The sequence below is a fragment of the Sinohyriopsis cumingii genome, chromosome 13, assembly GCF_028554795.1.
Source record: "Sinohyriopsis cumingii isolate HCF-2022 chromosome 13, ASM2855479v2, whole genome shotgun sequence".
Taxonomy (NCBI): domain Eukaryota; kingdom Metazoa; phylum Mollusca; class Bivalvia; order Unionida; family Unionidae; genus Sinohyriopsis; species Sinohyriopsis cumingii.
In genome coordinates, this window is record NC_142973.1 from 75,330,630 (window position 1) to 75,357,645 (window position 27,016).

General features: G+C 36.2%; 1 protein-coding gene across 3 annotated transcripts in view; it reads right to left on the reverse strand.

Annotated features, from left to right (window-relative positions):
* Positions 1–27,016, reverse strand: part of LOC149785843 (A disintegrin and metalloproteinase with thrombospondin motifs 16-like) — a 132,362-nt gene that overhangs the window by 93,269 nt on the left and 12,077 nt on the right. For all 3 annotated transcript variants that reach the window (XM_089979804.1, XM_089979802.1, XM_089979803.1), the window contains exon 2: positions 9,541–9,622. In XM_089979804.1, the coding sequence (XP_089835930.1) occupies positions 9,541–9,622 (82 nt within the window). The remainder of the gene's footprint in view (positions 1–9,540; positions 9,623–27,016) is intronic.

Genomic DNA, 27,016 nt, shown 5'->3' on the forward strand with positions numbered 1-27,016 from the left:
GCCTATCATTACATATCATTAACGCCTACGCGTTCTAACAGTTACATTACAGTCATACAAAGGTCGTACACTGATAAAGCAAAAAGCCTATTTGAAATTCTACAGTCTAATGAACTGTCTGACACTAATGACGATAGTCACCCATTATCAGTTCCTAATATCTGTACTTGATACAAGGTCCGGGCTCAACCATTATCAGTTCCAAACATCTGAACTTGATACAAGGTCCGGGCTCAAAACTAGGACTTTGATGCGGCCTTAGACTGAGATGACAGATTAGCTGCTGATTTTTACTAACATTTGAACGGTAAGATGGCAACTGTGCACCCTCACCACAAAATAAGAAAACATTTTAGTATATATATATATATATATATATATATATATATATATATGTATATATATATATATATATATATATATATAATCAACTTACTGAAGCAGATCTTCTCACGGTCGCCGTCTCTAATATTTATGTAGCGCATGATAGATTTTGTGCAAAATAATGTCTTTTATTGAAACATAATAAAAAATATATGTAAATAACGAACACCAAAGAAATTGGAGTCTTCTATGAAATTTTTAGGATGCAAGTAAAGCTGAATGTCCATTCTCAGGCAATTAAAGTTTGACTTTTTCAAAAGTAAAATCCCCTCTCACTGGTTGGCACGGTGTTATTTGTGCACAAGGTAAAGCCGTTGGCTTGGGCATGTAAACGTGAATGAGATTTAGAACTTTGGGTCAGATTGTATACATTGCAAATGTAAATAATGCGTTGTTCCTTAGTGTTATGTTCACCTAATCCCGGCTGTGAGAAACCAGATCATACTGGTACCATGCAACAGCAGTTTATACTTATTTATTTTTTTCCCATGAGAATTGTGAACAGCTGACCAGTATCAACAGAAACCAACACCTTTTCAAACCTATATACGTACTTCTTTGTATCAACATCCGCGGTTATAAAGACGTTTCTTTTGTCGAAGTATTGACGTTAAGCTTGACAGGCCTTTAATAGAATGCTTAGTAGCTGTATTAAAGTGATTGACAGTGTGTTTCATCCACTTAAAAGTTCATTTGCAATATACAGACGGTACGGTGATCTCCGAAGTGTAACCTATACCGGTTGTATAAACAGATTTTCCCATATCTGTATTGAGCTGCCATATCCAACAATATCCTCGGCAGACGAAAAGGTTTGGGGGGGGGGATGTTATAAAGATTTTTTTTAAATGTTTAATTATTTCACTCTGAAACACTTTACATGTCATTGATTTTCTTGGATTCTACTTTCGATAGTTATTCCGAGTTCTATCTGCTCTTTCCTCTCACGTTAAGATGTCGGGACATTTGTGTTGGGCAGGGGAAGTCAAAGGGCATTACACACAACAAAAAAAAAAACAAAAAAAACAAACAGAATTAACAGAAACCATGCTGTAACAGAACATGTTATTCGCTTTACACAGAAGGTGGAAAATTTAAACAACCTAAAATATACAAGTTGTTAATTTAACTCCTCATTAATAGCGATTAACACAGATTCATCTCTTTAATAAGTCGAAACAGGAGCCAAAATTTAAGAGTTTATAACCTGGTCGACGAAGAAGCCATATTTTACACGTTTTGTTAACGATGTGACTAAGCAATTCTGTATCACAGAATATCCAAATGTAAATACTGGATCATATGTCTGATCGTTAAAGTAACAAATTATGTTTTAATTGTTATGAATTAGAATTTAAATAATGGACTTATCGATTTCATGGAAGTGAGGTTTGATTTAAGATCGACTATGCCAGACTATGCGAAAAGCGACCTTACAACTATTCCAGACTATGCAAAAAGCTACCACGCAATTCTGCTACCGCGAGATTTCGGCGAATTCCACATCAAGGAATCTCTACCAAGATCAAATTATAATTTGAACATGCAGACACAATGCTATGAGAAATTTTCAAACGCAATGTTTCAATTTGTCACTCAATATGATCGAAATTAAAGGAAAGAACTTAAAACTAAAACCACCCCACAATATCAACAAAATTCATTACTAAACCAATGTTTAAAACTTGTATGAAACAGTATTTACAACTGAAATTTTAGTTTCTTTTTTTTCCATCTCCCATCTGTGTACCCAACTACCCCGCATGAATCTTTGAGTATTTTGGAAAAGGTTGTGTTTTTCTCTTGTTGGTTAATAATTATCGTATTTTTCATGCGATTCGCTACCACTTTTGTTGTAAATAAGTAAGTAACGTATTCTGTGTAAACTCACAAACTCCCTTACCGTAGACTGCATTGTGAAGCACGCACAAGTACATTTTACAGTCGTTATAACATGGACGAATTCACTCAACTTTGAATTACTAACAATATTAAAACAAATCTGGCTTTTATTCCAGAAGTGACCGTCGTCAAATTGATTTCCCGTCTACCCATGATGTGCCTGCAGCGAAAGCAAATCAAAGCTTTGGCAGAATCTTATAAAATTTTGTCACCTCATGGACATTCGCCTAAATAATCAGGGTCCAAAATAAAAGGTCAAAGGTCTAAGTTTAGCCCTAAGTGAAGTGTGATGCGCACTTTGTACGGGAAACGTGTTTTCTTGGAGACTATTTTGGGCAGTCACATAACTGCATCTTCCCTTTAGCGTGTAATGGTCCAAAACTACCTCGTATATGACGCGTTGCTGTATGTATAGGACGTAATAAGATTTTTTTTTTTCGTATTCAAATTCAAAATCACCAATAACGTTTCTGTGAGGGGGTATTGCCATGAAATTAGCTAAACGTTTGATGTAAGGTTTTCTTAACTTTGGAAACAATCTGTATTGTTTTGGTCTTTGTTCATCACAGAACACTCTCCTGGTGGCAGATATGCAAGGGTTCTGCAAATAGGTGGAGAGAAAATTGACTGATATTATATAAAAGCCTTCTACTGCATAGATGCAATCTCCATAATCAGTGAAAGCACACTAAACCGTTCTATTCAAGGTATATAAAAATACGTCTTCTCACTGACAATTACACATAGACTTTATCAAAGAGTAAAAGCTTTCCTTTCCCTTTGATGTGCTCTTCAGTAAACGAGGTTCGATAATCATTCTCGACACCTGTAAGATTAGCATGCCCCTTGATGACCTCGAAACAAAGTCTTTAAAATGACTGGATAAAAATAATATCTCTCCATCATCAATGTCATTTAGTATTCCAGGATTAACAAAGTAATCTTATTCATAAAAGGTCGTATATATTTTCGTAGGTCTAGGAGTCTGAAATAATACCCATGAAATTTTGAGGATCGGATTTGGGAACAAACTGATTTCACATCAGAAAGTATTTAAACTATTAATGAGAACAAATTATCTTTATCATTCCCAATATCCAAGACGAGACTATCCCCATGACCTCATGTATATTTGGCTTGCCAATGCAAATGCAGATCGACTATTCATAATGGACTTGGGGCCTGACTGGGAGCAAGGAACGATTTGATCATCACCTTCATATATCGACTGACCACAAACCGTACGATTTGATTTACATCCGTGACGAGGATGGTAGATACATAAACGGGAGATGCGGAAGATCTTTTGTTGGAAAGAAGACTTGGTTTGGACCAAAGGAACACGCCCATGTACCATCTCATCGCTAGTGGATTTGGGAGACCAAAAATTATTTTTTATACCGCTTTAAAAAAAAAAGATCGTGTTTATATGAACAAAAAATAATGGTCTTATTGAATCAATGATATCTGTAAATACTTTATCCATGAAGTCGAGATAGCCCTACAGTCATTAGTTTGTGAAACTGAAATCCTGTAAAGTTTCTCGAAAAAAGGTAGTTTGGATTTCTTTTTTACTTTGATCTTTTTAACATAACGTCATATTTTATTTTGCGAGTGATATGTGTTCTACGTCCTCTGCGCGGATTTAAATCAAACCGTAGAATAGTCGATTTGCATTAGCCACGACATTTACACTCGAGAAAAGATTTCAATAATAAATAATACATTATTTTACATGTGTTATGTAGAATTAAATGCACTTAAAAATAAAATTTATATATAATTTATGTCTTGGTTCTACATAGCACTGCTTTCGAACAGCAAAATATGGATTTCTTCTTATCCTTGTCTCGATTTCGTTATGATGTCTACCGATAAAACAAAAACACTCTGCTACACTGGAAATGGGGGAAATTATGGTGTTTTTTCAAAGATCTCGATGCAATTTTATATGCTGACTCATTATATGATTTTTTTCTTAAAATAAATTTGACTGGGCAATTTGTACATTCATCATGTGTGAATATGTCGGCTTCGGATTGAGTGTAGCAGTGACTGTCTTTGCCAAACATAAAATGACAACTAGCAACTCAAGCCACGCACCTGTTAATTATCGCGCATCTCAGAGAAAAACCCATTCTCAGTACACAAAGCTTACCACAAAAAGGAATACACATATGCCCATGTTAAAGATAATTAGAGTGTCTGCGTATACGTATATTTTGCTGCCGCTGATAAACATGGGAACATGACTTCCTGATTCGATTATGATTACAATGAAGGGGAATCATACACAGGCCGATCTGCATTAAGGGATAACTCTATACAAATAATTACTGCAGCTAGATTCAGAAGTAGATTTGAATTTATTGGCGAAATGTTACCGCTCAAGGAGGACATGTTTTACGTCTGCGTGGCAATGCCAATATTACAGTCAACCACAGTCGGTGCTATAGTAGTAGTACAAGGTCTGCTAAAAGTGTGAGTAAGGACAGAATCGATGGGTCAAACTCTGTCAACTGCTGACAATGTTATGATAAATTAATAAAGATTTCGGGCTAATTATCTCTTGTGATATTTATGTACAATATCAATATTTGGGGCACATTTATAACCGTCCCGGATCAAAAAGTGGGACAAAGACAGGCAAAGAAAGTAAAAGAATATGGACCTGGTACGAAAATTATCTATAGATTTTTCCTATTCTTCTCATATGCTGATCTCATAGGGTGGTGGTATTTGCTTTCTTTATCAAAGGGAAAATTTCATGACATTCTAAATTAAAGCTTAAATACTGACATTTTGGATCCAATTTATTTTATCAAGAGGACAAATAGATTCCAACGCAGGTTCGTTTGCAATCAAATAAACTAAAGCATTCATCTTTCTCAGACTCAACAACCCTTTCAAGCACTTTCTCACGTTGCTGTCACCCACCCGTAGTGCTTATAAATCTATTTGATCGTTTTAATCGCACTTTGCATTTGACCACATGTGATTTCGTAAAGGAAATAGTCATGTACCTAATGAAGATTGTCGTGTACATACAGTATAATGTGATTGCTTTGAATAGAATTGCCCTATTTATTACAACATAAGAGTGGTATTATTGACAGGTACAACGATCTGCAAGGTGTCATTTGAGGCGGGTCGCCAGAACTGCATACTGGTATTCATCAAGTGGTCTTTATATGTAGGTTTTAAAATGACACAATGATATTCTGAGAGACAACTAAAATCTCAAAAATACTGATCAACGCCTGTTTCCAGAGTGAAAACACTTAATTACCTAAACTTAGGTTTGACATTAATTACCTAAACTTAAGAAAGGCTTTGATTACCTAAACTTTAGATAGACTTTCATTACCTAAACTTAAGATAGACTTTGATTACCTAAACCTAAGATAGACTTTGATTACCTAAACTTAAGATAGACTTTTATTACCTAAACTTAAGATAGACTTTGATTACCTAAACCTAAGATAGACATTGATTACCTAAACTTAAGCGAGACTTTGATTACCTAAATTTAAGATAGACTTTGATTACCTAAACTTAAGACATACCTTGATTACCTAAACTTAAGCTACACTTTGATTACCTAAACTTAAGATAGACTTTGATTAAGTAAACTTAAGACAGACTTTGATGACCTAAACTTAAGATAGACTTTGATTACTTTGATGACCTAAACTTAAGATAGACTTTGATTACTTTGATGACCTAAACTTAAGATAGACTTTGATTACTTTGATGACCTAAACTTAAGCTACACTTTGATTACCTAAACTTAAGAGAGACTTTGATTACCTAAACTTAAGAGAGACTTTGATGACCTAAACTTAAGATAGATTTTGATTACCTAAACTTAAGAGAGACTTTGATGACCTAAACTTAAGACAGACTTTGATTACATAAACTTAAGCTACACTTTGATTACCTAAACTTAAGCAGGATATCTGATTACCCGAACTTAAGTTAGACTTTCATTACCTAAGCTAGACTGATATCTAATATAGATTCCTCAAATCTAGACTTAAGCTTTAGATTAATCAAAGCATTCCAATCATTGAACATCCACTGCCATATTATTTAAAAATGTTAATTTGATTAAATTTTACAATTGTGACTTTTCATAGGTACATAGGTACCTATGACTTTTCATAGGTACCTTTAGTGAAAAAAGTTAAACTGAGAAGATTTATCACAATCCATCTTAACGGACAATCATATAATCGTATTGATACAAATGATTTGCTATTTAGAATGTCTAAAATAAAAAAGAGCAAGAAACAAACACAAAACAAAAATACACCAGTAAACGATAAATCAGACACCTCAAATACATTGCACAATTCGAATGATTTGCGCAGTCCAAACTTAGACCTTCCTTTTACTGCGAACTCAAAAGCTCGAAATAACCGAAACGAAGAACACAGGTGTCTGACACTATAAGAACTGCAAATTTTCTAAGTTCTAACGAAATATCATTAAAATTAGTCAACTGTTTCATGAGAATTATCTGTCGAAATGTTGTCCATTTTAGACGATACAAATTTATTGTTTATACGGAAGGTGTCTAAATACTGGTGTTTCACCGAAGAATAAGATCATATTTCCATGCGAAGTAATACTGATCGTGATCGGTGTCTCCCTCTAATTTTCAATGGCACAAATTAATCAGATGACGGCTTTCACATACATGAAAAAATATGATAATGAATGGATGAGATCTTTATAAGACTTCACCATTGTGGAGACTACGTCCACAAACTGCGTATTTATTATAGGATTCACGCTACTAATGCTATGAGAGAATTGGCTTCAGTCTAGAAAAGGTAAGTATTTTATCAGTTCTGCGGGCCAGGATTGGTTGATAATTAATGTAAAAAATAATTTTGAGAGTTTATCCATGCTGCAACTGAAAACAACACAAACAATGTTTTATTGATGGAATTTAAGTCCTTCTTATCAGACTTGACTTTGGAAAACTCACTGCTGAAATTAGCACAAGACTCTCTGATGCGAAACTGAAAACACATGCTTTAAACACATGCAGATTCAAATTATGCCGTGCTAATATGACTGTCTCTATACAGAAACTTGTATCAAGGATGTAAATACTGACAAATATAGGTTTGATCATAAGCATTCAGAAATTCAGAGTTATTTAATTTTTAACATTATGAAGTTTCCATAGGTTTACTATGGAAGTTCAATTAATACCGTGAGTCTTTCTAATAACCGTCGTACCAGATACGATTGCGTGCCTTCACGGAGAGTTATTAACTGGAGACACGGTGGATCGTTGGTTTGCGTGCTGGATTCACGTTTAATGTTGCGAGAATGAATCCTGCCAAGTGCAGTCCGAGTTGGCTCTATGATGTGTCTGTGTAAGGCTGTTAACTCCCACTGCCTTTGTCGGAGTTTCCTCTGACCATTCCTATCCCATTTTAGATATTTTTACATTTATGCTGGGATGTAGGATCAGAGTTAATTGCCTATCGAAAAGTTGCAAGTCACCGCAACTGCACGACAATGGCAGCATAGGGTAGCCGATTACTACTAGCAGGCCTGGCAGACTTAAACGACCTTACATAAAATCCATAGAAAAATTAATTACTTTCTCAGAAATTATGAGTATAATATTCGTTATGTCTTGAATTTGTTACAGATGAAATGAAACTACAGCTTTGTTTAAACTGGATCTAATACTCGCCATTTTCATTGTTAGTCAAGTGACTATCCAAATCTCGCAAACTACATGTCCATAACATCATATGTCCAACATACACGAATGTCAACAATACACCATTTTCCAGTGTTGTTGAAAAATAAAATGCGGATATTAAATGAAAGTCACGTAATGTTCCGAAAGAAACGCAATAACACACTATTCTCAACCTTTATTCCGAAAACAACGACCAGAAACATCAAGCTGTCGGAACAATCTGGAGAAAGCCAGATTCATCAAACAGAGAGCACGTGCCAACACGGTAGTCATGAGATACTAGCACATAGTTGATGCGTACTCTATGTTTGATGAGCCTAGCTTTCTCCAAGTTGCTGCCAGATAGGTTTCTGGTTGTCGTTCTAGGAATACATAGGTTGAGAAGTACGCGTTCTTTCGTTGAAGGCTGCTAAGCCTGTAGTAAGGGGCTACCATATGCCACCACTGTCTGCTGGCGGCTAATTCGATAGGCAATTAGGTCTGACCCCAGACCCCAACAAAGATCTCCAAATATCTAAAATTTAGTGGGAAGGATCCGAAAAAACTTGGACTACCATTGTCTATGCACTAAATAGTCTTTCATGTGATGGTGTGTCAGTAAACACCTGTTGACTATCTAAATCATTCAAGTTCTTTTACTTTATAGTTCCGGAGAGCTATCACATTCAGTTCACATGTCGAAAATCGCTTGTGATTAATGACTAACTTATGGCGAATCTTCAATTATTTTTTTATGATAGCCGCAGGACAGGGCAGGAACCCGACACGTGTATGGGCAATCGGATCACGTACAAAGACCTGATACGCACCGTCTATGATCAAGGATTTATCTTGTGGATCTGTTCCAGCTGGTATTCTAGCTTATACCGTCAAGTGAGGAGATTTAACAGCGATAATGCGTACTTCGTTTCTTCAAAAGACTAAACTTTGTGAAAACTCTAAGGTTTACTTTTAGATTAATATTTTCAATTTCATAATTCTATTTGTTAAGTGCAACAACAGGAGAGTAAAAATATTTCACCATACTTGTCCGAGCTCACAGTAATTTTGATATGTATTCGGGGCTCTACTCGAATTATCGTATATAGATTGGTGAACGTGTTCGAGTCCAAGTGCAAACTGCACAGACTCAGTTTTGTCGTCGCAGAATGTGCCAGCAGATCTGTCTCTACAGTCAGTTTGCTAGTAGAACAACCAGCTGAGTCTATGTAATGTGAAAGCAAATCAGGGTTTAGTTTGTTTTCATTTGGAGCTGAGTTACAAGTGAGAATATACGGTAGCAGTAAGCGGCTCCATGGTACAATAAAGATAAACGAGTTCCAAAAGTTACAGAAAACACAGCTATTACCTGAAAACACACGGGTAATCGCTGTTATGTGTATACACCTTGAGTTCTGTCCATATATGTTAAAGTCAACAACAGATGCAATCTCAGTGTATAAAAGTCAAATATATTCCATGGTGATCAGATATGGGCGATGCAGACACGAATTTCATAGAAACAAATATAGAATCTTGCTTACCCAAAGAATACTGTTTTCTCGAACCAGAGTCATCTTTTGATCTTTGGTTGGTAGGAGTCGCCGAAGAGAATAATATCAGAATCTAAAATTTAAAAAAATACACAACTTTAGTCATACAAAATAACTTGAAACTTGCTAAAGAAGAGAAAACATCCTCAGTATATGGAGCATTCAAGTGGAAAAGTAAGAAGTGACAACGTGTCTCCGTAGACAAGTCAGCATGACCTTCAATCATATGATTCATTTATTCATTTATTGAATACTGTATTTGCGCAGGTATAGAACGCACCTAATTAAGACCAGCGTACATCCAGATTTGCCGTCGAATAGTGCGCACTGAGATCACAGTCTACGCCGTTCATTGGAAATCCCAGGTAAAACAAAAAGATCACACCTAGATCTGGCGGCACATTTTGCGACCGCATATCTGGGTTTATGCAGTTGGATGGAAATTTTGTGCACAACTAGCAGGGCAGATCCAGATCTGCAGTCGCATTATTGGTAGATCTGGACTTACGCTGTTCGCAACTGTACGTGTATTATAAACAATTATACGCTGTTCGCAACTGTACGTGTATTATAAAAAATTATACGCTGTTCGCAACTGTACGTGTATTATGAACAATTATACACTGTGTACGTTATAGAACAGTGCTTATGCTATTAAAAGTTGTGTGACATTGTTCATCTTTAATGTATGAAATGTTTCAAACCAACAAAAAATATGTACTTCAGACAAGGAAGTATATACTTTTTAGATCTAGATGTTTATATAGTCCATCAGTATATTTATTGCGGTATGGTGACTTTTAATAATGTCAGTTTATCGGCAAGGAGTGTGTCACGATGTTATCATTTAGCCACATGTCAGACGTCTTCAAAATAGACAACACTGACGTAGAAGATTAAATATATACCTCAAGGAGCAAAGTCTAAGAGGTGAGCAAAGGTAAATTGATTTAATTAATAATAAGATAACTGCCAAACTTACGAAATTGGTTTGGTGAAGTTTTCTCTATTTGGGACACTAAGTACTTTATGCTGGTGAAATATTATCTATGACGATTACCTATATATTACCTATATATATTACCTGTATATTGTATTTCTACAAAAGGTGCATTAGGATGTATAATATACTGTTTCGAAAGTAAAAAGCACCGTGCCTGATTTTAATTTGTTTTACTTCAAGTCAAATTTTTAAACGTACCTGCAAGCAAGGTAAAACAAATCTACCCACAAGAAATTTAAAACAAGTATTTAACAGCCAACAAATATTTATTTTCAAAATAAATAACGATATATATCGTAAACAGCCTTTTTAAAAATACTTTGGCATTTAACAGTGTTTCTGTTCATAAAAATCAAAATCTTAAATAGTTGGCAAAACAAATCAGTGTCGCTGATACAAAAATAAAATGTATACCTTTTAAAAATACTTTGGAATTAAGAACGTCACTGTTCACGAAAAAAACCCAACAGGTTTTAATATTTGGCCCTTGGTGGTACATAATGATGGTATTGTCGTTCACTTCATCTGCTCCCCCACCCCGACTTTTGTTCCTTACACTTGACAAATAGCTCTTAAAACTTCATAGAACACACTGGATGATCACCTGCAAACTAATTCTTTCTTCTTCACTAAAATTTTCAAATTCCGGAGAACCACATTCTCTGATGGGTTTAATATTTTTTATTCAAAATTTTATAAACGACCCGAAGATTCTCGACGTCATTATCGCCGGAAAATCGAGACTGACCCCCATGCGGTTTTCATCACTGACCTTAGATGATTCCTGCTTGAAGCAAGAAATAATACACTCCTTCTGATCTGAATCATTATTGCCCTCTTAAACTCTGACCTATCCACCCTCACCCCCGGAAGGACACACGCCTGTAATGGTAGCACTGAATCGGGCGCTCGGATGCACATGCATTCTAACAACTGAGAAAAGATCTGGCCCTCCAGTTGTAAAACATAATTCTGTAAGACGTGTTCGTTGTACTCTTTGTAAATTTAGTAATGCAAAGGATCTCCCATTTTTTTCAGCCATCATCCCGATTCAACATGTTTAGGGTAAAATATTACAAACAACATTCTTGTTGATGGAACCACTGTTTCCAGCTGGCAAGCGTTTGACTGATTGCGATGTTTATTTTCTAATACAAAATACAAAACCAACAAGCATAAAAATTCCGGAAAATCACGAAAGTTACCTTGTGCGTGTTTTGTGGTAGATCGCTGCAAAGCCTACCCGTACGAGTACGTAAAACAGAAATAAGCACAGAAGTGGCCTTAACATCAACTACTACCTTTTTGAATAGAACGTATCGTTTGTCTATTTCGTATCGACGGAAAACACAACCTTTCTACAGCAGCAATAGATCATTGATATAGCCTAATCTGTTTTGGAAACTCAATAAAACATGTATTAGAGACACCTCCTATTTCAGGACTTGTGTACTGTCACTGCTCATTTCAATCCTAAATCGCTGCGGGTATTTTCTAAAGATAGGCTCGTATGACTCGCTGTGACCACAAGTGAGTAACGAGAATCGCGTTCTCTTTAAAACGCACGATACCGAACAAGAGATCGGCGGACAGTTGTCACTTTCATTTCCGACAAAGACAGCTACACTCAATCTGAAACGGTTGTAGACTAGACATCGTAAAGGCTGTCGTTCATTGACATATTTGCCTCTCTTTCGCTAAAGCTGAGCGGCGCGACAATCATTCCACCCTCAGACTGATCAAAGCAAACCAGTTCATAACCAGGGTCACACTGCCATCATCCCGATTCAACATGTTTAGGGTAAAATATTACAAACAACATTCATGATGGAACCACCGTCTCCGATTGGCAAGCTAAAGCAGACCGGCCCGACACTCATTCTACCCTCAGTCTGATCAAAGCAAATCAGTTCATAGCCAGGGTCACACTGCCAAACTAACAAACAAACGGACACGATATCTGCACAACTTACAGCTGATCATTCGCAACCTCTCCTTCCGAATGACAGATGATTGGATAAACTGTGCTCCTCTAAGTCGGAAACATTCATGTGACTTGAAGTTTAAGGTAATATTTTAGTTCCATACTCTAACATCATACGCCATACTTTTTATCCTTTCACGTGACACCCTTTTGAAGAAGCGATTCTGATATTATCGAGCTGTCAAAAGTCATCGATGGCATTTAACCACTCAAACACTGCTATCTGGCTCATTCCAGAAGGTCACCGACTGTTTTTATTCTTGTAGACATTTGTCATTCATAGCGATGAAAATCCTTCTAGCCTGATATTTTAAAACTAATTATTTATAACCAATAACATGTTGAAATGTATTCCCAAGATTTTTCCACATCCATTTGGAGAAATTACATGATGCTGAAATTAGACTCGTGTACAGCAAGATGAAGGATCTGTGTAAGACCTGTCTAAACCAAATGTTTTGACTTATCGGATACGGGTGTCAAGCCTGGTGTACCCAGTATGTAATATTATGTATATTTGATTTACTTGTATCTGATTTAATATATATTTTTTTCTCACTTTAATTGTTTGTCAGTTTTATTTTTTATTATTTTTCATTACATGATAAGTAATGTAAATTTATTCACTAGAGATGATACCGTTTTTCAGAAAATAGTTTGACCTTGACTGTTAGTTTATAAACACCTGGTGTTGATCTAAATCCTGACCTTGTTTCAAATTTTGTATCAACCATCGTAAACAAGTTCTATTTTATTTTAAAATGATTTTTGGTTGTTTTCGAGGTCATGATGGGACTTTGTCTTAGCTTTTTATTTTTTATTTCTTATAATAAAATGATTGGCTTTCGTCAGGGTCACACTGGGTAAACGTGATCTGTAACAAGTACATGCTTTCTATAACCTTCGAGAAGATGATCACGTGACCCCTAGTTTACGTTAAGAAAACGATATAACCCATGTTTTGGAGAATTAATCTCAGCAGAAGCTGGGCTGTTAAACAGTTAGTTGTATGTTGTGTTGTTTGGAGTTATTTCAAATTACTTGGTTTGGAGTTATTTCAAATTACTTGGATTCAAAAGGATTAATTCTGTTATTTTTCTGGAAAACACGTGTGCTCATGTAAAATTGTTCAACAAGGACAGTTGTCTGATAAAAATGTATTCAGCTATCAGAAACCGGAGTGATAATTCTTGTTTATACAAGGAACTGTAGTCGTCAACACTACAGATTGCGGCATACGTCATCGTATTCCATCTTGGATTCTTCGTCGGGATTCGAACGTGAAATCAGTAGAACATTTTGTTATTAGTACTAGTACAATGTTATTCATGGATTATTTTTGGATTTTTTTGGATTTGATTCTATAAACCGTAAGTTCATATTTTTCATTTTTACTGAATTTTTCCAGGGAAATAAATTATTGTATTTTTTCAAAGCTTGTTGTTTTCACTCTTTCTTGTGTTACTGTTTATTCGAGCCTAAACAAGTGACACAAGAGTAACAATTATCAATACCTCAAATGAAAATGAAAGTAAAGTTTATTACACACCTGGAGGCTTCGGCCAGAGTGAAAGACAAATAAACAAACAAACAAACCCGTATTCGGGAAGCTACTGCCATGTTTTCTCTCGTTGGTCCCAGTGTGGCTCACCTGTGGAGCCTGAGACTCGATCACACGCGGAGAGAGGTCAGATGGCAATGATACATAACGGTGAGCGCAGTAGACCACTCGACCACTCGTGGCCCTTTATGGCTTTGAGCCATTTAAAATGAGATTAATCTGATAATGATATCCTGTAACTTGAAACCTTTAGGATAATTTCTCTGATTAAATTTATTCCAAGTGACGTGGAGGTTTTGACATACTGCATTCACCGAGTCCTTACCCGATAGTTGACAAATGATATACACGCAGTTTGGTCAATGAACTCGAGTCACGCTCAAAATGTGAACCAAACGGTATTTGATGTTTTAACGTATTTTTAAAATTACACTGTTTGCGGTAAATACGGATCGGGGGCTTAAGTCTAATTGAATAAGTTAATAATGTCCGATTTTTTGGGTTTACTTTGATTCCAAATATGTCAGTCATGTCTTACCAATGAACATGTCGTGCTATAAAACTTGCTTAAAAGTCATTTTAAAGTTTACTTTTGTTTCATTTTTAAACTAACAGGGATCAAGTAGCAGAGGTTTGAAATTCGTGCAGGACTAAAACATTTACAGAGTGTGGAGTAAATTCCTTGTAAAATGGATAATCCTTAAATCAAGTCTAGGAAAATTATTGACCACCAACAGAAAAAGACTGCTCAATTTACCAGGTATGTGATGCCTAGTGAAACCGATCTAGACATTTGTTTTGAAAAGAACATGTAATTTTAGTTCTTTGAGAGGCACGCACAAACGCCCCTTTTATAAAAGAGTGGACGACAACACATACATTTGCAAGGATAGAGGGATCTATGGTTGACATATCAGATTTCATTTTTTAGGTTACTAAGTCGAACTGCTAAAGGGGTCGATAAAAGTGTGCTGATATTTATGGTTGATGTATCCAATCTCATTTTTGAGGTTTCTAAGCCGAACTGTCAAAGGGTTTGATAATAGTATGCTGATAATTATGGTTGATGTGTCCAGTTTCATTTTGATGCTACTGAGTCGGACTTCTAAAGGGTTGATAATAGAGTGCGGATAGTTACTTTTTGTATCGCCTGCCAAGCACAGGCCAGAAATAGGGATCACTTTTCAGACCGCACTGTCGTCGTTTTTGTTGTTGGCGTAGACGTGAACGTTGTGTTTTTGCATTTAGCTCTGACACTGCTGTACGAACTGCCATGATTCTTGATGGGTATGTTCATCTTGAAGGATACTAGTCACCACAGGCAAAAGCAATCACAGTGACCCACTTTTTAAGCTCAGTTGATAATGTTAAGTTTTCGCATTTATTTTACTTGATGTGTCATATTGGAGGATATTACTCTCTACGAGCAAAGGCTCGGTTGTTAGTTTGTATGACTCGCAGCCAAAAGGGCGCGAGCTGGAATCCTATCATCCGATCATCACAGGTCGGCTATCATGGTGTGCCCATGTGCAATGCATTTTACTCCATTTGCCTCATCACTAAATAATCTACTTGTATTACCCACGGGCAAAAGTAGGTTACAGTGACGAGAGATATAACATTCCGCAGAATTCTTGTCTCCGTAGAACTTTAATAAATTAACGTACCTGTTTACTTGACAATGTGTACTGCCGAGGTTAAAACTGTAGTTGGGACTATCGATGGTAGTAGTGGTGAGGAAGACGTAGTGTAGTCGATGAAATACCACAACTATACTTTATTCTCGGCTATCATTAGTTAGTTTTCGGACAAATCTACATATTTTATGTCTGAACATATCATGCAGTTTTCAAATTGTTTGAGTATTATTCCAAATATATTAAAGGAAAACAATTTAGGTCAAGATTATCTGTGTAGCTGTTAATTTCTAAACAGGCTTTCTTAAATTTCCACCATGGGCTTCTCTGGGTAAATAAAACACCCGAGTTTGTTTCACACTCACAGTTATGTTCCATATACGTTTGAAGAGACGTATTTTCTTCAGGTTTATACGCGTAATATACTTTCAGACTTACTCTTCTGTGAAGAAAAACATTAACAGTGTATCTTTGTGTTACGAAACGAATTAAGGACAAAATTAAAGGCATTGAAAAGAGAGCAGCAGCGATCAAGTTCAGACTTTTTGATGTCTGTGATTTGATATCTCTCTATAAACGAATGTTGTAAAAAAAATTAAAAGGTAACCTGTGATCCTTAAAGATAATTCTATGGTATCAGTGACCTTAAATTGTCAGGCCGGCGACAGAATACATTCCCTTGTTGGACGTAAAAATTAATTAGAGTAACAGAGGTACAAATTAAGGGATTAAACAAGATTGGGCAGTAATCTGAGAAGAAGATGCATTACTCAGTATCAACAGTTTTATTCACGTCAGAATTAGGGCTGGACAGTGACTTCAGAGTGAAAATGATACCTATTATATACCAAACTTATTTACAACATATCTACCCACCTACCTAGCTTTGCACCAACCCTGGTTTAAATTTATCAACAAATGGAAAAGGTTTTCACACTTTTAAGCCACGATGAAGCAGGGGCACCAAATAAGAGACGTTATCATCCATACATGAACGTAATAGAAGATACCTAACCCCTGTATTTGAAAAGAGGACGGTTCACCAGTCTCTATTACATGAATGGTATATAGAATATACTTAACCTCTGTATTTGAAAAGAGGACGGTTCACCAGTCTCTGTTACATGAATGGTATATAGAATATACCTAACCTCTGTATTTGAAAAGAGGACGGTTCACCAGTCTCTGTTACATGAATGGTATAAAGGACTATCAAATGCTGTCTGCTCGAAACTCTGTGTTCCCTAAAAGCACATATAGTGTTGAAGACGATTTATTTAACGTTCTCCCGTTTCACTTTTGCTCTATTTCGGGTGTAATATGCTATTCTTTGTTATACATTTAAGAGAAGTATTGACTCCGTACAATTTAATGTAGAAGTCACTGTGTGCAGAAAGAAGAAGAAACGAAAGAAGAAATCTTATTGAGCATTAATACTTTTTTCATCCATTTCCTTATTTTGTATTAAATATAAGGAAATGTTCGTGTACCCTTTAAATGAATGCAAAGATACATACGTCAATGATAATAATAATAATAATAATAGCCTTTGTTTAACCAGGATAACATATGTAGTCATATAAGACCCATCTGCCACATGGTCCTCAATTTTTGTAACAGGTTGTTATATTTTTTTATAAAAAGAAGTCACTTAGACACACTCAAGTATGCTCGCACACGTACTTACACATACTCTAACCAACTTAATATGTGTAGCTAGAATCGTCTACATATTCATATATGAACAATATACGATGCACAAGTACATACATTGTCAGCATGTCAGATGTTGTATACAAATCATCGAATAAAACAGGTGCATTTTATTTCTGGACACAATTATAAATTTCTCTTTTGGAAGGCTTTAATATATAATTCCAGCTGGTTAAGAAAACAAATTCTTTAATGAAGTTTTAAACGGAGCGAGGGAATTTGAATTACGTATCCTCAGGGGTAAGGAATCCCAAAAGGTAGGGGCTGAGACAATAAGAAAGCATTTGAAAAGATTGGTTTCCGACCACGAAATATGAAGTTTGTTGTACGTTGTTGATCAAAGATTACACCGAGTATTTGATGATTTTAGTAATCTGAAGAAATATCGCTTAAAGGCTTATATGTCACGATTCCTTTAAAAAAACAATACGTTTTCACGAAGGCAGCCATTGTAGAAGCGAAAACAAATCATTCGAGGGGATTCGTAATAGGAAGTTTCAGAAATATTCGCTCGGCCGTTTTCTGGAATTTGTCAATTCGGGATAGATCGTGGGTTTATTTTCAAGAAAGGTGAATCTTAAATTTGTGAAATTACGACGATATTTTTCAAAAGAAGCCACATAAACGCAATTTCTGTTGCACATTCGCAAATCAAGGACAGTTCGGCCATTTGCTAAAAGATCTGCGATTGTTTTCAGTCATTTCATGATGAAATATGACCTACAAAACTTTCAAAGGATGACGTTTAAAGTCACGTGCTATCTTTCAACCCGAAACAGACCACTCTATCTCGAGAGTGGTGATAAAGAGGCAGCACAATTATCTAGGGTTTTACTTAACTCTCGCGTGACTTCAAGAGATAGAGATATGCCTTTCTCTAAATCACGCGAGAGCCTGGTTTAACAGCACCGATTAGTTTTGCGGGTCAAACGCGTATCTGAGTACTGTACAAATGCATTTTGATAGTTCCTTTTTTCTTGTAATTATTTTTGACAGACACTCAATTAACACGCAAGCATGGGCGATCCGTTCTGAAGAAAATTGATACATGAAAAGATAATGAAAATCCAAGATTTGACACGTGTAAATATCCGTTTAATCTATATTGTGAATAAAGACCTAGGACAAGGTATTGGGCTCGTTACAGTGTAGGTTTCTTACATCAGTAACAAAGAAGAAATAAAAGCCAAAACCAAAGCAAAAGGAGACTTGACGACTTTGGCCATAAAGTTTATAGTTTCTTGCAATAATAGAAGAGAAGTTGGGATTTTGATAGACAACTGCCACGACAGCCAGCGGGTATGGCCATGATCTATTATTATAAAGAGGAACATGGGGCTTACACCTGCAAAATTTAAACAATAGTCAGCCTGTCCCAGACAGTAGGGCAAGTAACTTTCATGGCAAAAAACGTTTCCCAAACAGTACGGCAAATAATTGTATACTTTACACACAAAACATTGCCATATAAAATGAACTAAAATGAAAAGTATCGCGTCAGAAATATTACTGGATGATCGATTCAACAGGAAGTTGAACGGCCTCGCTGTGTCCAACGTTTTTTCTTAAGATCTAATCATACAGTGATTTTTACAAATAATTATTTTTGGGTAAATCATCTCTTAGAGAATACGCAAAGCCATTTTGTTCATAAATGATACCTTTGATGTACAGTATATCTTTCTAGCAAACCTCGCAAGCCACGAAAAGAGGGCGTAGCGGATTTTCACTCGGTGTTTGCGACGACAATGTTTAGAGGTACTTCAAACCAAAACCTTAGTGGCTGATCCATATGGGATTTCGAACCACTCCAGTTTTAGATAAGATGGATTGCTTTCAGTTTAATGTTTTACAATAAAACAAGATAAAACGGAACACCTTTCAATGAAAAGCATAGAAAACTGAGCTACTTCCAGCAAAACAAACCACCTAAAATCGAACATGCTCAAAGTACATTTTCAGCTAACCAAACCACCTTAAAATCAAACCTTCTCGAAGTACATTTTAAGCAAAACAAGCCACATTAAAATCGAGCCTACTCGAAGTACATTTTCAGCAAAGTAAACCACATTGAAATCGAACCTACTCGAAGTACATTTTCATACCTCAGGGAAGGAGCTGCGGTTCTTCAGTGGTTAGACTGCTGGACTCGCGTCATGAAGGGTGCGAGTTCAGATCCTACCATAGGATTCGCCCGGATCGGCTACTGTCTTTGCACTAAATAACCTAATTATATTGCTTTATCCGTAAAACGGCAACCAAAAATAACCATGCCATATGGAATGGATTCATTTCCACCCATCCCACATTCAGGTCGGAATACTTTTCGATGGGTATAAAAGGAAAAGCAGCCAAAAAAGCACCCTTCCTCTGTCTATAATTATTTTTTTATTTAGAACAAAAGAAATAGTAGTGTTTCTTGGGGACCATGTTTTGGAGCAGTGCAGTAGTATTAGCAGTGTTTCTTGGGGGCCATGTTTTTGGGGAAAATGTTACAGCTCAGAAGGCACCCCCTAGCAAAGACGTGAAGCTACAAACCGGAGTCACCTGCAGTACTACTGATATCGCGTGGAACAGGTACATGCTTTAGAATTGACTTTATATTAGCATTAAATTTCATGGATTTGTCGGCCCATATCACGATACACGATAAAATGACAAACAATGACATCGCTTTTATCTGAACTGTTTATGCATGACGTAGTTGCCCATAATTATCCTCTTACGACCAGGTATTCAAGATAGTGAATATGAGGTAAACACTAATAAGCATCGACGCGGGGTTGGCCAAGAGCACAGTGTCGGTGATAGCATTTGATAGTGTAGTATATCATTGATTAGGTTTGTTTAGGTACAGTGTATCATTACTTTGATTTGTTTGAGAGTTTAGATTGAGGTGTTTGTGTACGATAGTACTAAAGGTAGACTGAACGAGTGGGCCACTCTAACTTACTTCAAAACTTGAACGTGTTAAATGTAGGATAAGTAGACTCCAAGTGTTTCAAAGGATTTTTATGTTAAATTTTAATCCCAGGTGTTTCAAACTCTCATACACGACTAAGTTTATTTGACATTCATATGAGGATATATTTCTTTTACCGAAATTGAAAAAGAATAGGAAAATAAGGAACAGGAGGGGGAGGAAGGAAGGAGAAGAAAGAAAAAATGATGATGGTTTTGAAGGTTGATAGGAGAAAGAAGACGAGAATGAAGAAAAGAAAGATGTGAATAAGATAACAACCGAAGTGCAGGAAGAGGTGGAGAAGGAAAAGGAGGTGAGAGTGATGAAAGAAGAAGGAAAATAACAGAGGAAGTAGCATAAAGAAGCATAAAAAGAGGAAAAGAAGGAAGAGAAGGAAGAGGAGCAGCAGAGGAAAGAAGCAAATGATAAGATGTGGAAAAATGAAACCACACTTATAAGAAATGTGTTAGATATAAACTGACTGTCTGCGTTTCTAATCCTACCAAGTTAATTCGTTACATAATTAACTCTTCCATGCTTACCGCTCACGTGATTAAATTTAATTCCTGTAATACAAGTGTTGGTTTAATGACCACAATGACAACCTTTCCTTGAACCTCTAATCACGACGTATACCTCTCTTTATAATGAAACGTTACATGGATTGTGAAGAAGGAGACAGATCAATTAACCTCATGGATCTCACATAATAAACTGTACATTACTTGTATGGATCTCACATTTTACAATATATATTGTATAATCTTATGGATCTCACATCTTAAACTATATATTATTAGTATAACCTGATTTATCTCACATCTAATACTATATATTACTTGTATAACCTTATGTATCTCACACCTTACACAATACGTTAATTGTATAACCTTGTTTATCTCACGTCTTACCCTATATAGGCCTGTTGTTTCTATACACTTTAGAAACTTTCTTCCTTTTCAAGTCGATTGCAACCGAATTTGCAAGAACTGAAACAGCGTGATCTCTTCGTTTCAGATATCGCCATGACGTGTAACTGAAGCGGAGCAAACACAGTAACCCACAATAAACCATCGACCTTTGTTGGATGACCACACACCCTTGCAAGTGTCGGGACTGGAGGTTGAACCCAAGCCCAAAATGGTGCAAATTCGAACGCATTATTCTGTGTTATCTAGACTCATTGCATTCTATATAAAACCAGCATGTTGCAATGTATGAAAGTGCATGGGCATACCGAAATCTGACTTCACGTCATTGTACGAATTCATACTGCCTGGTTTATGTACCATAAACTTGATATGATATCGAGGAATTTAGGCTTGTAATACAATGAATAGCCTGTTCGAAAGTAACGATATGTAAAAAAAAAAAAAAAAAAAAAAAAAAAATCCGCATAAACATTAATGTTAATGAATTCAACGAAATCTTATAGCAAAGAATGGTACCGGCTGGCAACCTCGTCAGTTCAAATCCTGTTTGTTCCAAACCACAATTATCAAATGATTTACAAAATCAGAACTTTGAAAGTACACATATATGGTAGTGTGGAAACAACAAAGGATTTACTATGTCAATGTACTCCCAATGCATCTATGCATGCTACTTGCAATGTATAAAGTGACATAATATACACACGCCTTGAACTTTCAACAAAGTATTTTTGCAATAATATGGTTATATTAACTTCCTTCATGAATTAAGCAAGTACACAAAAGATATTGAATGAAGCAGAATGATTCACCCATACCATATATATATTCACAAAGGAACGCTTTCAAAAGAAACGTAAAGATTTCATATGAGTGCACATCACAACCATGAGCATCCGCCTTCTATTACATTAAGACCGTAACGAGACTAACTGAACTGAATTTACGGTGCAACCTCTTCTAAGAATCAGTCAATGGGATGGTAACATTTTGGCTGGAAAAAGGAGGTGAAAATATGTATAGAATTAGAGGAACATCATACTCTGACTGGATAGAAGAGGTTTTTACCTAAACGAAGTGACCATTATTGGTGGTTGTACTGTATTGTATATGTTCTCCCTATACTGCGGGTAAGATTATGGTAATAAACAGTCGGCCTGTCCCTGGGTTCTATTAAAATGTACATCGTATATGGCAATCCAGTCTGACTGAAATCGAGATCTATTTATAATAAGCAGATCTGACAGGCACCGATAAGTTTCATATTCTACCGACATTTGGAATTTCCGGTCCACTTAGTGACCTATCAGATAAAGAGTTACATTTTGTGATTGGGAGAGTTGTCGTTAAACACGATTTGTTAAGAATTAGGACTTTCATATATGTGAAAACTTTATTGATTGGTAAATCTAGCGTTAAATAGCACGTCATCTCGTATCGGTGTCCGTTATATCTATGTTATGTTGGATATATATATATATATATATATATATATATATATATATATATATATATATATATATATATATATATATATATGTTACATTTTATAGACAGTCGTGCGGTAATTCATGGTGTCATCTCCATGGACCTCCTTCCTGCACAATTTTTATTTTATTTTTTATTGAGTCATTTTGGTGTCACCCCCTCTGATGGTGTCACCCGGTGGGGTCCGCACCCTCCGAGTGACGCCACTGTGTGTAGATCTAATTATCCCTTCCTTTCCTCCACGAACAGCGCAGAGAAAAGTATATCAAACGGATCATTATTAGCTGGCATATCTGGTAATATAGTTGACCTCAGTGTAATAGACGAATTCATGCGATTAAACTGGCAAAATATGATGTATTTCGTTCGTGATAATCCCTCGTTTGATCACTGAAGCACGTCATAAGACGACTGTATAACGTTGTTGACAGAAGGAATGGCAGAAACATGTCGAATGGATGAAAACATTTTCATTGTGGTATGAAAAGGGTTTTGAGTAGGTTAGAGATCAGCGCTGTGGGAAATGTCAATCCTATTTTTCAGAAATGTCTATGATCTCGATTAATGGATCAAGATTTAATTGACCGCGTAGTTTCTTACCGAGAGTGGCCATCTGTAAATATACGATCAGAATTCAAACGCCCATACAGCGGCAAGCAAAATTTTTTTCATGCACATCTCAAATCTGAAACTTTTAAAGGTCGTTCGCTAGTAACGTCTTAATTGGAACGTCCATATAACAGATCGGTTACTAATGAAATCTATGTATCCCTATTGGTTAGTCAGTGAAGATCACTCGCACAACAGTGATGCCGTTCTAAAAAGTCTAATTGGGAACCTTCCAGCTGAATATCAATAATTGGTTGGTAGCGTGAAATAATAGCACAATAGCTCAAAAGTATGAACATTTTCTACATTGTTCAAAGATGACGGAAGTGTGAGGCAGTACAATCTAAACAGTTTGTTTGGGTAGCATTGTGGTAGCGTTAAGGACGTCCACAAAGTCGAGAGGCATACTGAAAAATCCTCAAGGTGGTTAAAACGACGAAAATTTAGAAAAGTACTAATTTCATCAAGAAAAGAACTGTGACAGAATAATTAAATGTTTCTTATGTCAGTTAAGTGCTAGAACTTACAGAGTGTATCTAAACCAGTTTTTGAATATAGCTCTTCTATATGCTACTTAATGCAGACTTTACGTTCCATGATTAGCTGTTTCCTACGTTTAAAAATACGTGTAATTTTAATTTTTCAACAAACCTTGTTACGAGTGATAAAATAGCGATGAATATCGCCAAATGTCCACAAATAAAATAGTACGCGCTTTCTTGGAGAACTGGTAAAGCATTTTCAATGCACGAGTACACTCGTCACTTTAGACCAAGTTTACCCTAGTCCTACAGTGTAAGACATAGCACATGCTGGTTTTGTTTTAGTGCTGTCTTACTATCCAAATAAGGTCCTTGTATAGCGTGTTCCGATGTCGTTGACATCGGAACGAGTAGTCAAAGTTTAGGAATATCTCACACATTTGGCAGCATATATCGACACTCTTCCACTAATTTATGTGTAATTAATATACTTACTGTGCCGTCTTTATCCTGACGGAATGAAAATATGACACTAGTAAATGGATGCAATTTCATGTTCCTTTGACATACATTTGAATTTGTTGCAATGCGACGGTAGTCGACGTATGCCAAAATATGTTTAAGTATGTTCATTGGCGGATATGTTTCTTGAACGAAACGAAACGTTGCTTTACAGTTCCAATAGGCATAATATATTTTTATTCGTTTCGTTAAAGAATAATGTTTCAACTTAACCCGATTTCGGCGATCCCGGCTTTCATCGCTTTCCAGTCAATTGAAATGTAGGCCAACGAAACTTGAAAACAGGTCCATTTCTTTTTTGAGAATTTGAATTTATTAGAGAAAAGACATCAGAGTAAGTAAAGTGTGACTAAAACAGTATGACTTTACTTTGTAGAAAAGCGCCGTTATTTTAGTTGCCAGTTGTGTGAGATATTCCTGAAAATTTTAATTTCCTTACTATGTTAGTCGACATCAAAACACACTACAAAGCGCTGTTAGGTAGGCTGTAAGACCCTGGCGCCCAAAACATAAATATCAGCGTCAAGGTCTTACATGTAGGACTAAGTTTACCCTATCTTAGAAATGGCTTTATTATTTGCAATTTCTCTACTGCATTGTTATGGCAGGTCTTTTCAACGGATTACCTCCATTTAGGAAGCAAAATATTACAAAAGTAAACATCCTGATTATCCATCTTCAGTAAGTAAAAGACTATTTTTCCAATTCAGCGTTAATATGTCGGCAAATCACATGTTTTAGTTACCTATTCAAGCCGTCTTCTGAGTTTCCAATAATTTTAAAATCTCACACGCTCCCTTTCTTCATTGATACTTAACCCAATTTATCAGCTCATTTCAAATATAGCACTTCTACAACCGTTTGTTTGGTTGTTTGCTTGCTTGCTTAAATTAAAGTGGTGTGAGTACGCAGGTACATGTACCACTGGTTTATGACTGCACCGCAGCCTGATAATTGTTCCTGGGGAAGGAAACAGTGCCTCATACATTTACTTTTGGTGTCCGGACGTGGCAAAGGAGGGAAGGCGCGGGAAGGTCGTCGTCTGTTGTTCTTGGTGGTGTCCACTGGATCCAGGTTGGTGTTTAAGGCGAATTCTGAATTTTGGTTGATTATTGTAGCCAAAGAGGAACTGATGCTATCCTGTGCTGTTTTTGAGGTTAGTAAGAGAAGGTGAGAGAGAGAGAGAGAGAGAGAGAGAATATATAATTTTGTCCCCTCCCCTAAATTTGAATATTATGTTTGGTGGGGGTTTCACTAGTTTGTTTGGTTTGAGAGTAAGCATCGTTGCAAGCCACGGGAGACAATCCACCAAGCTCCCATTATCACCAGTGAATGTCTGTTCAAAAATGTCCTCTTTACATGAATATGCATAAACCTGATTAACCAATCACTGCGAGCGCAAATAAAATATTTTCGACACCGTGACCTGTTCAACAAGGCCTTTCATTCTGAATGAATAAGAAAGTCAAAATTTCTCTTTCAAACAAGATCGATGAAACGGAAATTTTACTTTTGTGTTGGAGACTGCTACATTGTTTGTTGATGACTTATTTTTGTGCGAGCGCAAATAAAATATTTTCGACACCGTGACCTGTTCAACAAGGCCTTTCACTCTGAGTGAATAAGAAAGTCAAAATTTCTCTTTCAAACAAGATCGATGAAACGGACATTTTACTTTTGTGTTGGAGACTGCTACATTGTTTGTTGATGACTTATTTTTGTTTATGGGAACTCATGAAAAGTAAATCTCCGCGCAGGCAATCACTGGTGGTAATGGATGGTAGCGGCTTATATATCACGGCTTGCGACGATGCAGATGAAGCTGAGCAGTAATTTCAAACTAATATAGTCTTTTCTTTGACAATTTTCCCCGAAAACGACGTTATTCTTCAAACCCTACCCCCAATGCATATGCGTTTCACTCCTTGCAATATCTCGTCTATTATATGTACCATAGCTCACGTGTGAATTAAGGTCTCGTTGACAACTAAAGAGCCTAGTTTTCATATTGAAAATGTAACTTTTGTTTTATAAGTGAAAGTCAATAAAACTCTACATATTTATTGATTTATGGTTCTTAAAAGAGAGAAACGGAATATATTAGTTTGAAAACTCTGCAAAGCATAATCTCAAAACCAGGTTAAAATAAACAAGTAAAAAGTATACTATAATAAAAGAATACTATAATATGGTGTGTGGAGCAAATTGCCAATCTCAGCAAACTTAAAGGATGTTCCTACTCGACACTTTTGAGACGGAGTTTAGACGGGTCCTATCATATTAACATGGGTGATCATTAAGTAACAGCGTTATTAAATATGCCGCTAATATTCTACACAAAAGGCACGACCATCTGACCCGGTTCACTAAAAAAAACCAAAAAAACACTTCTTTCACGAATGCTTCAAGCAGATCTCTTTTCGACTGTTTTGCCGTGTTCTTCTTCTCCAACTTATCATCTAGCAACACCTCAAAAATTTTATAATTGTCATTAGTCATTTAGTCTACCCATCAGGAAAGATTAAGCATGGAATATTAATACTTTCAGTGACTTTCTTTCATGACTATCTAAGC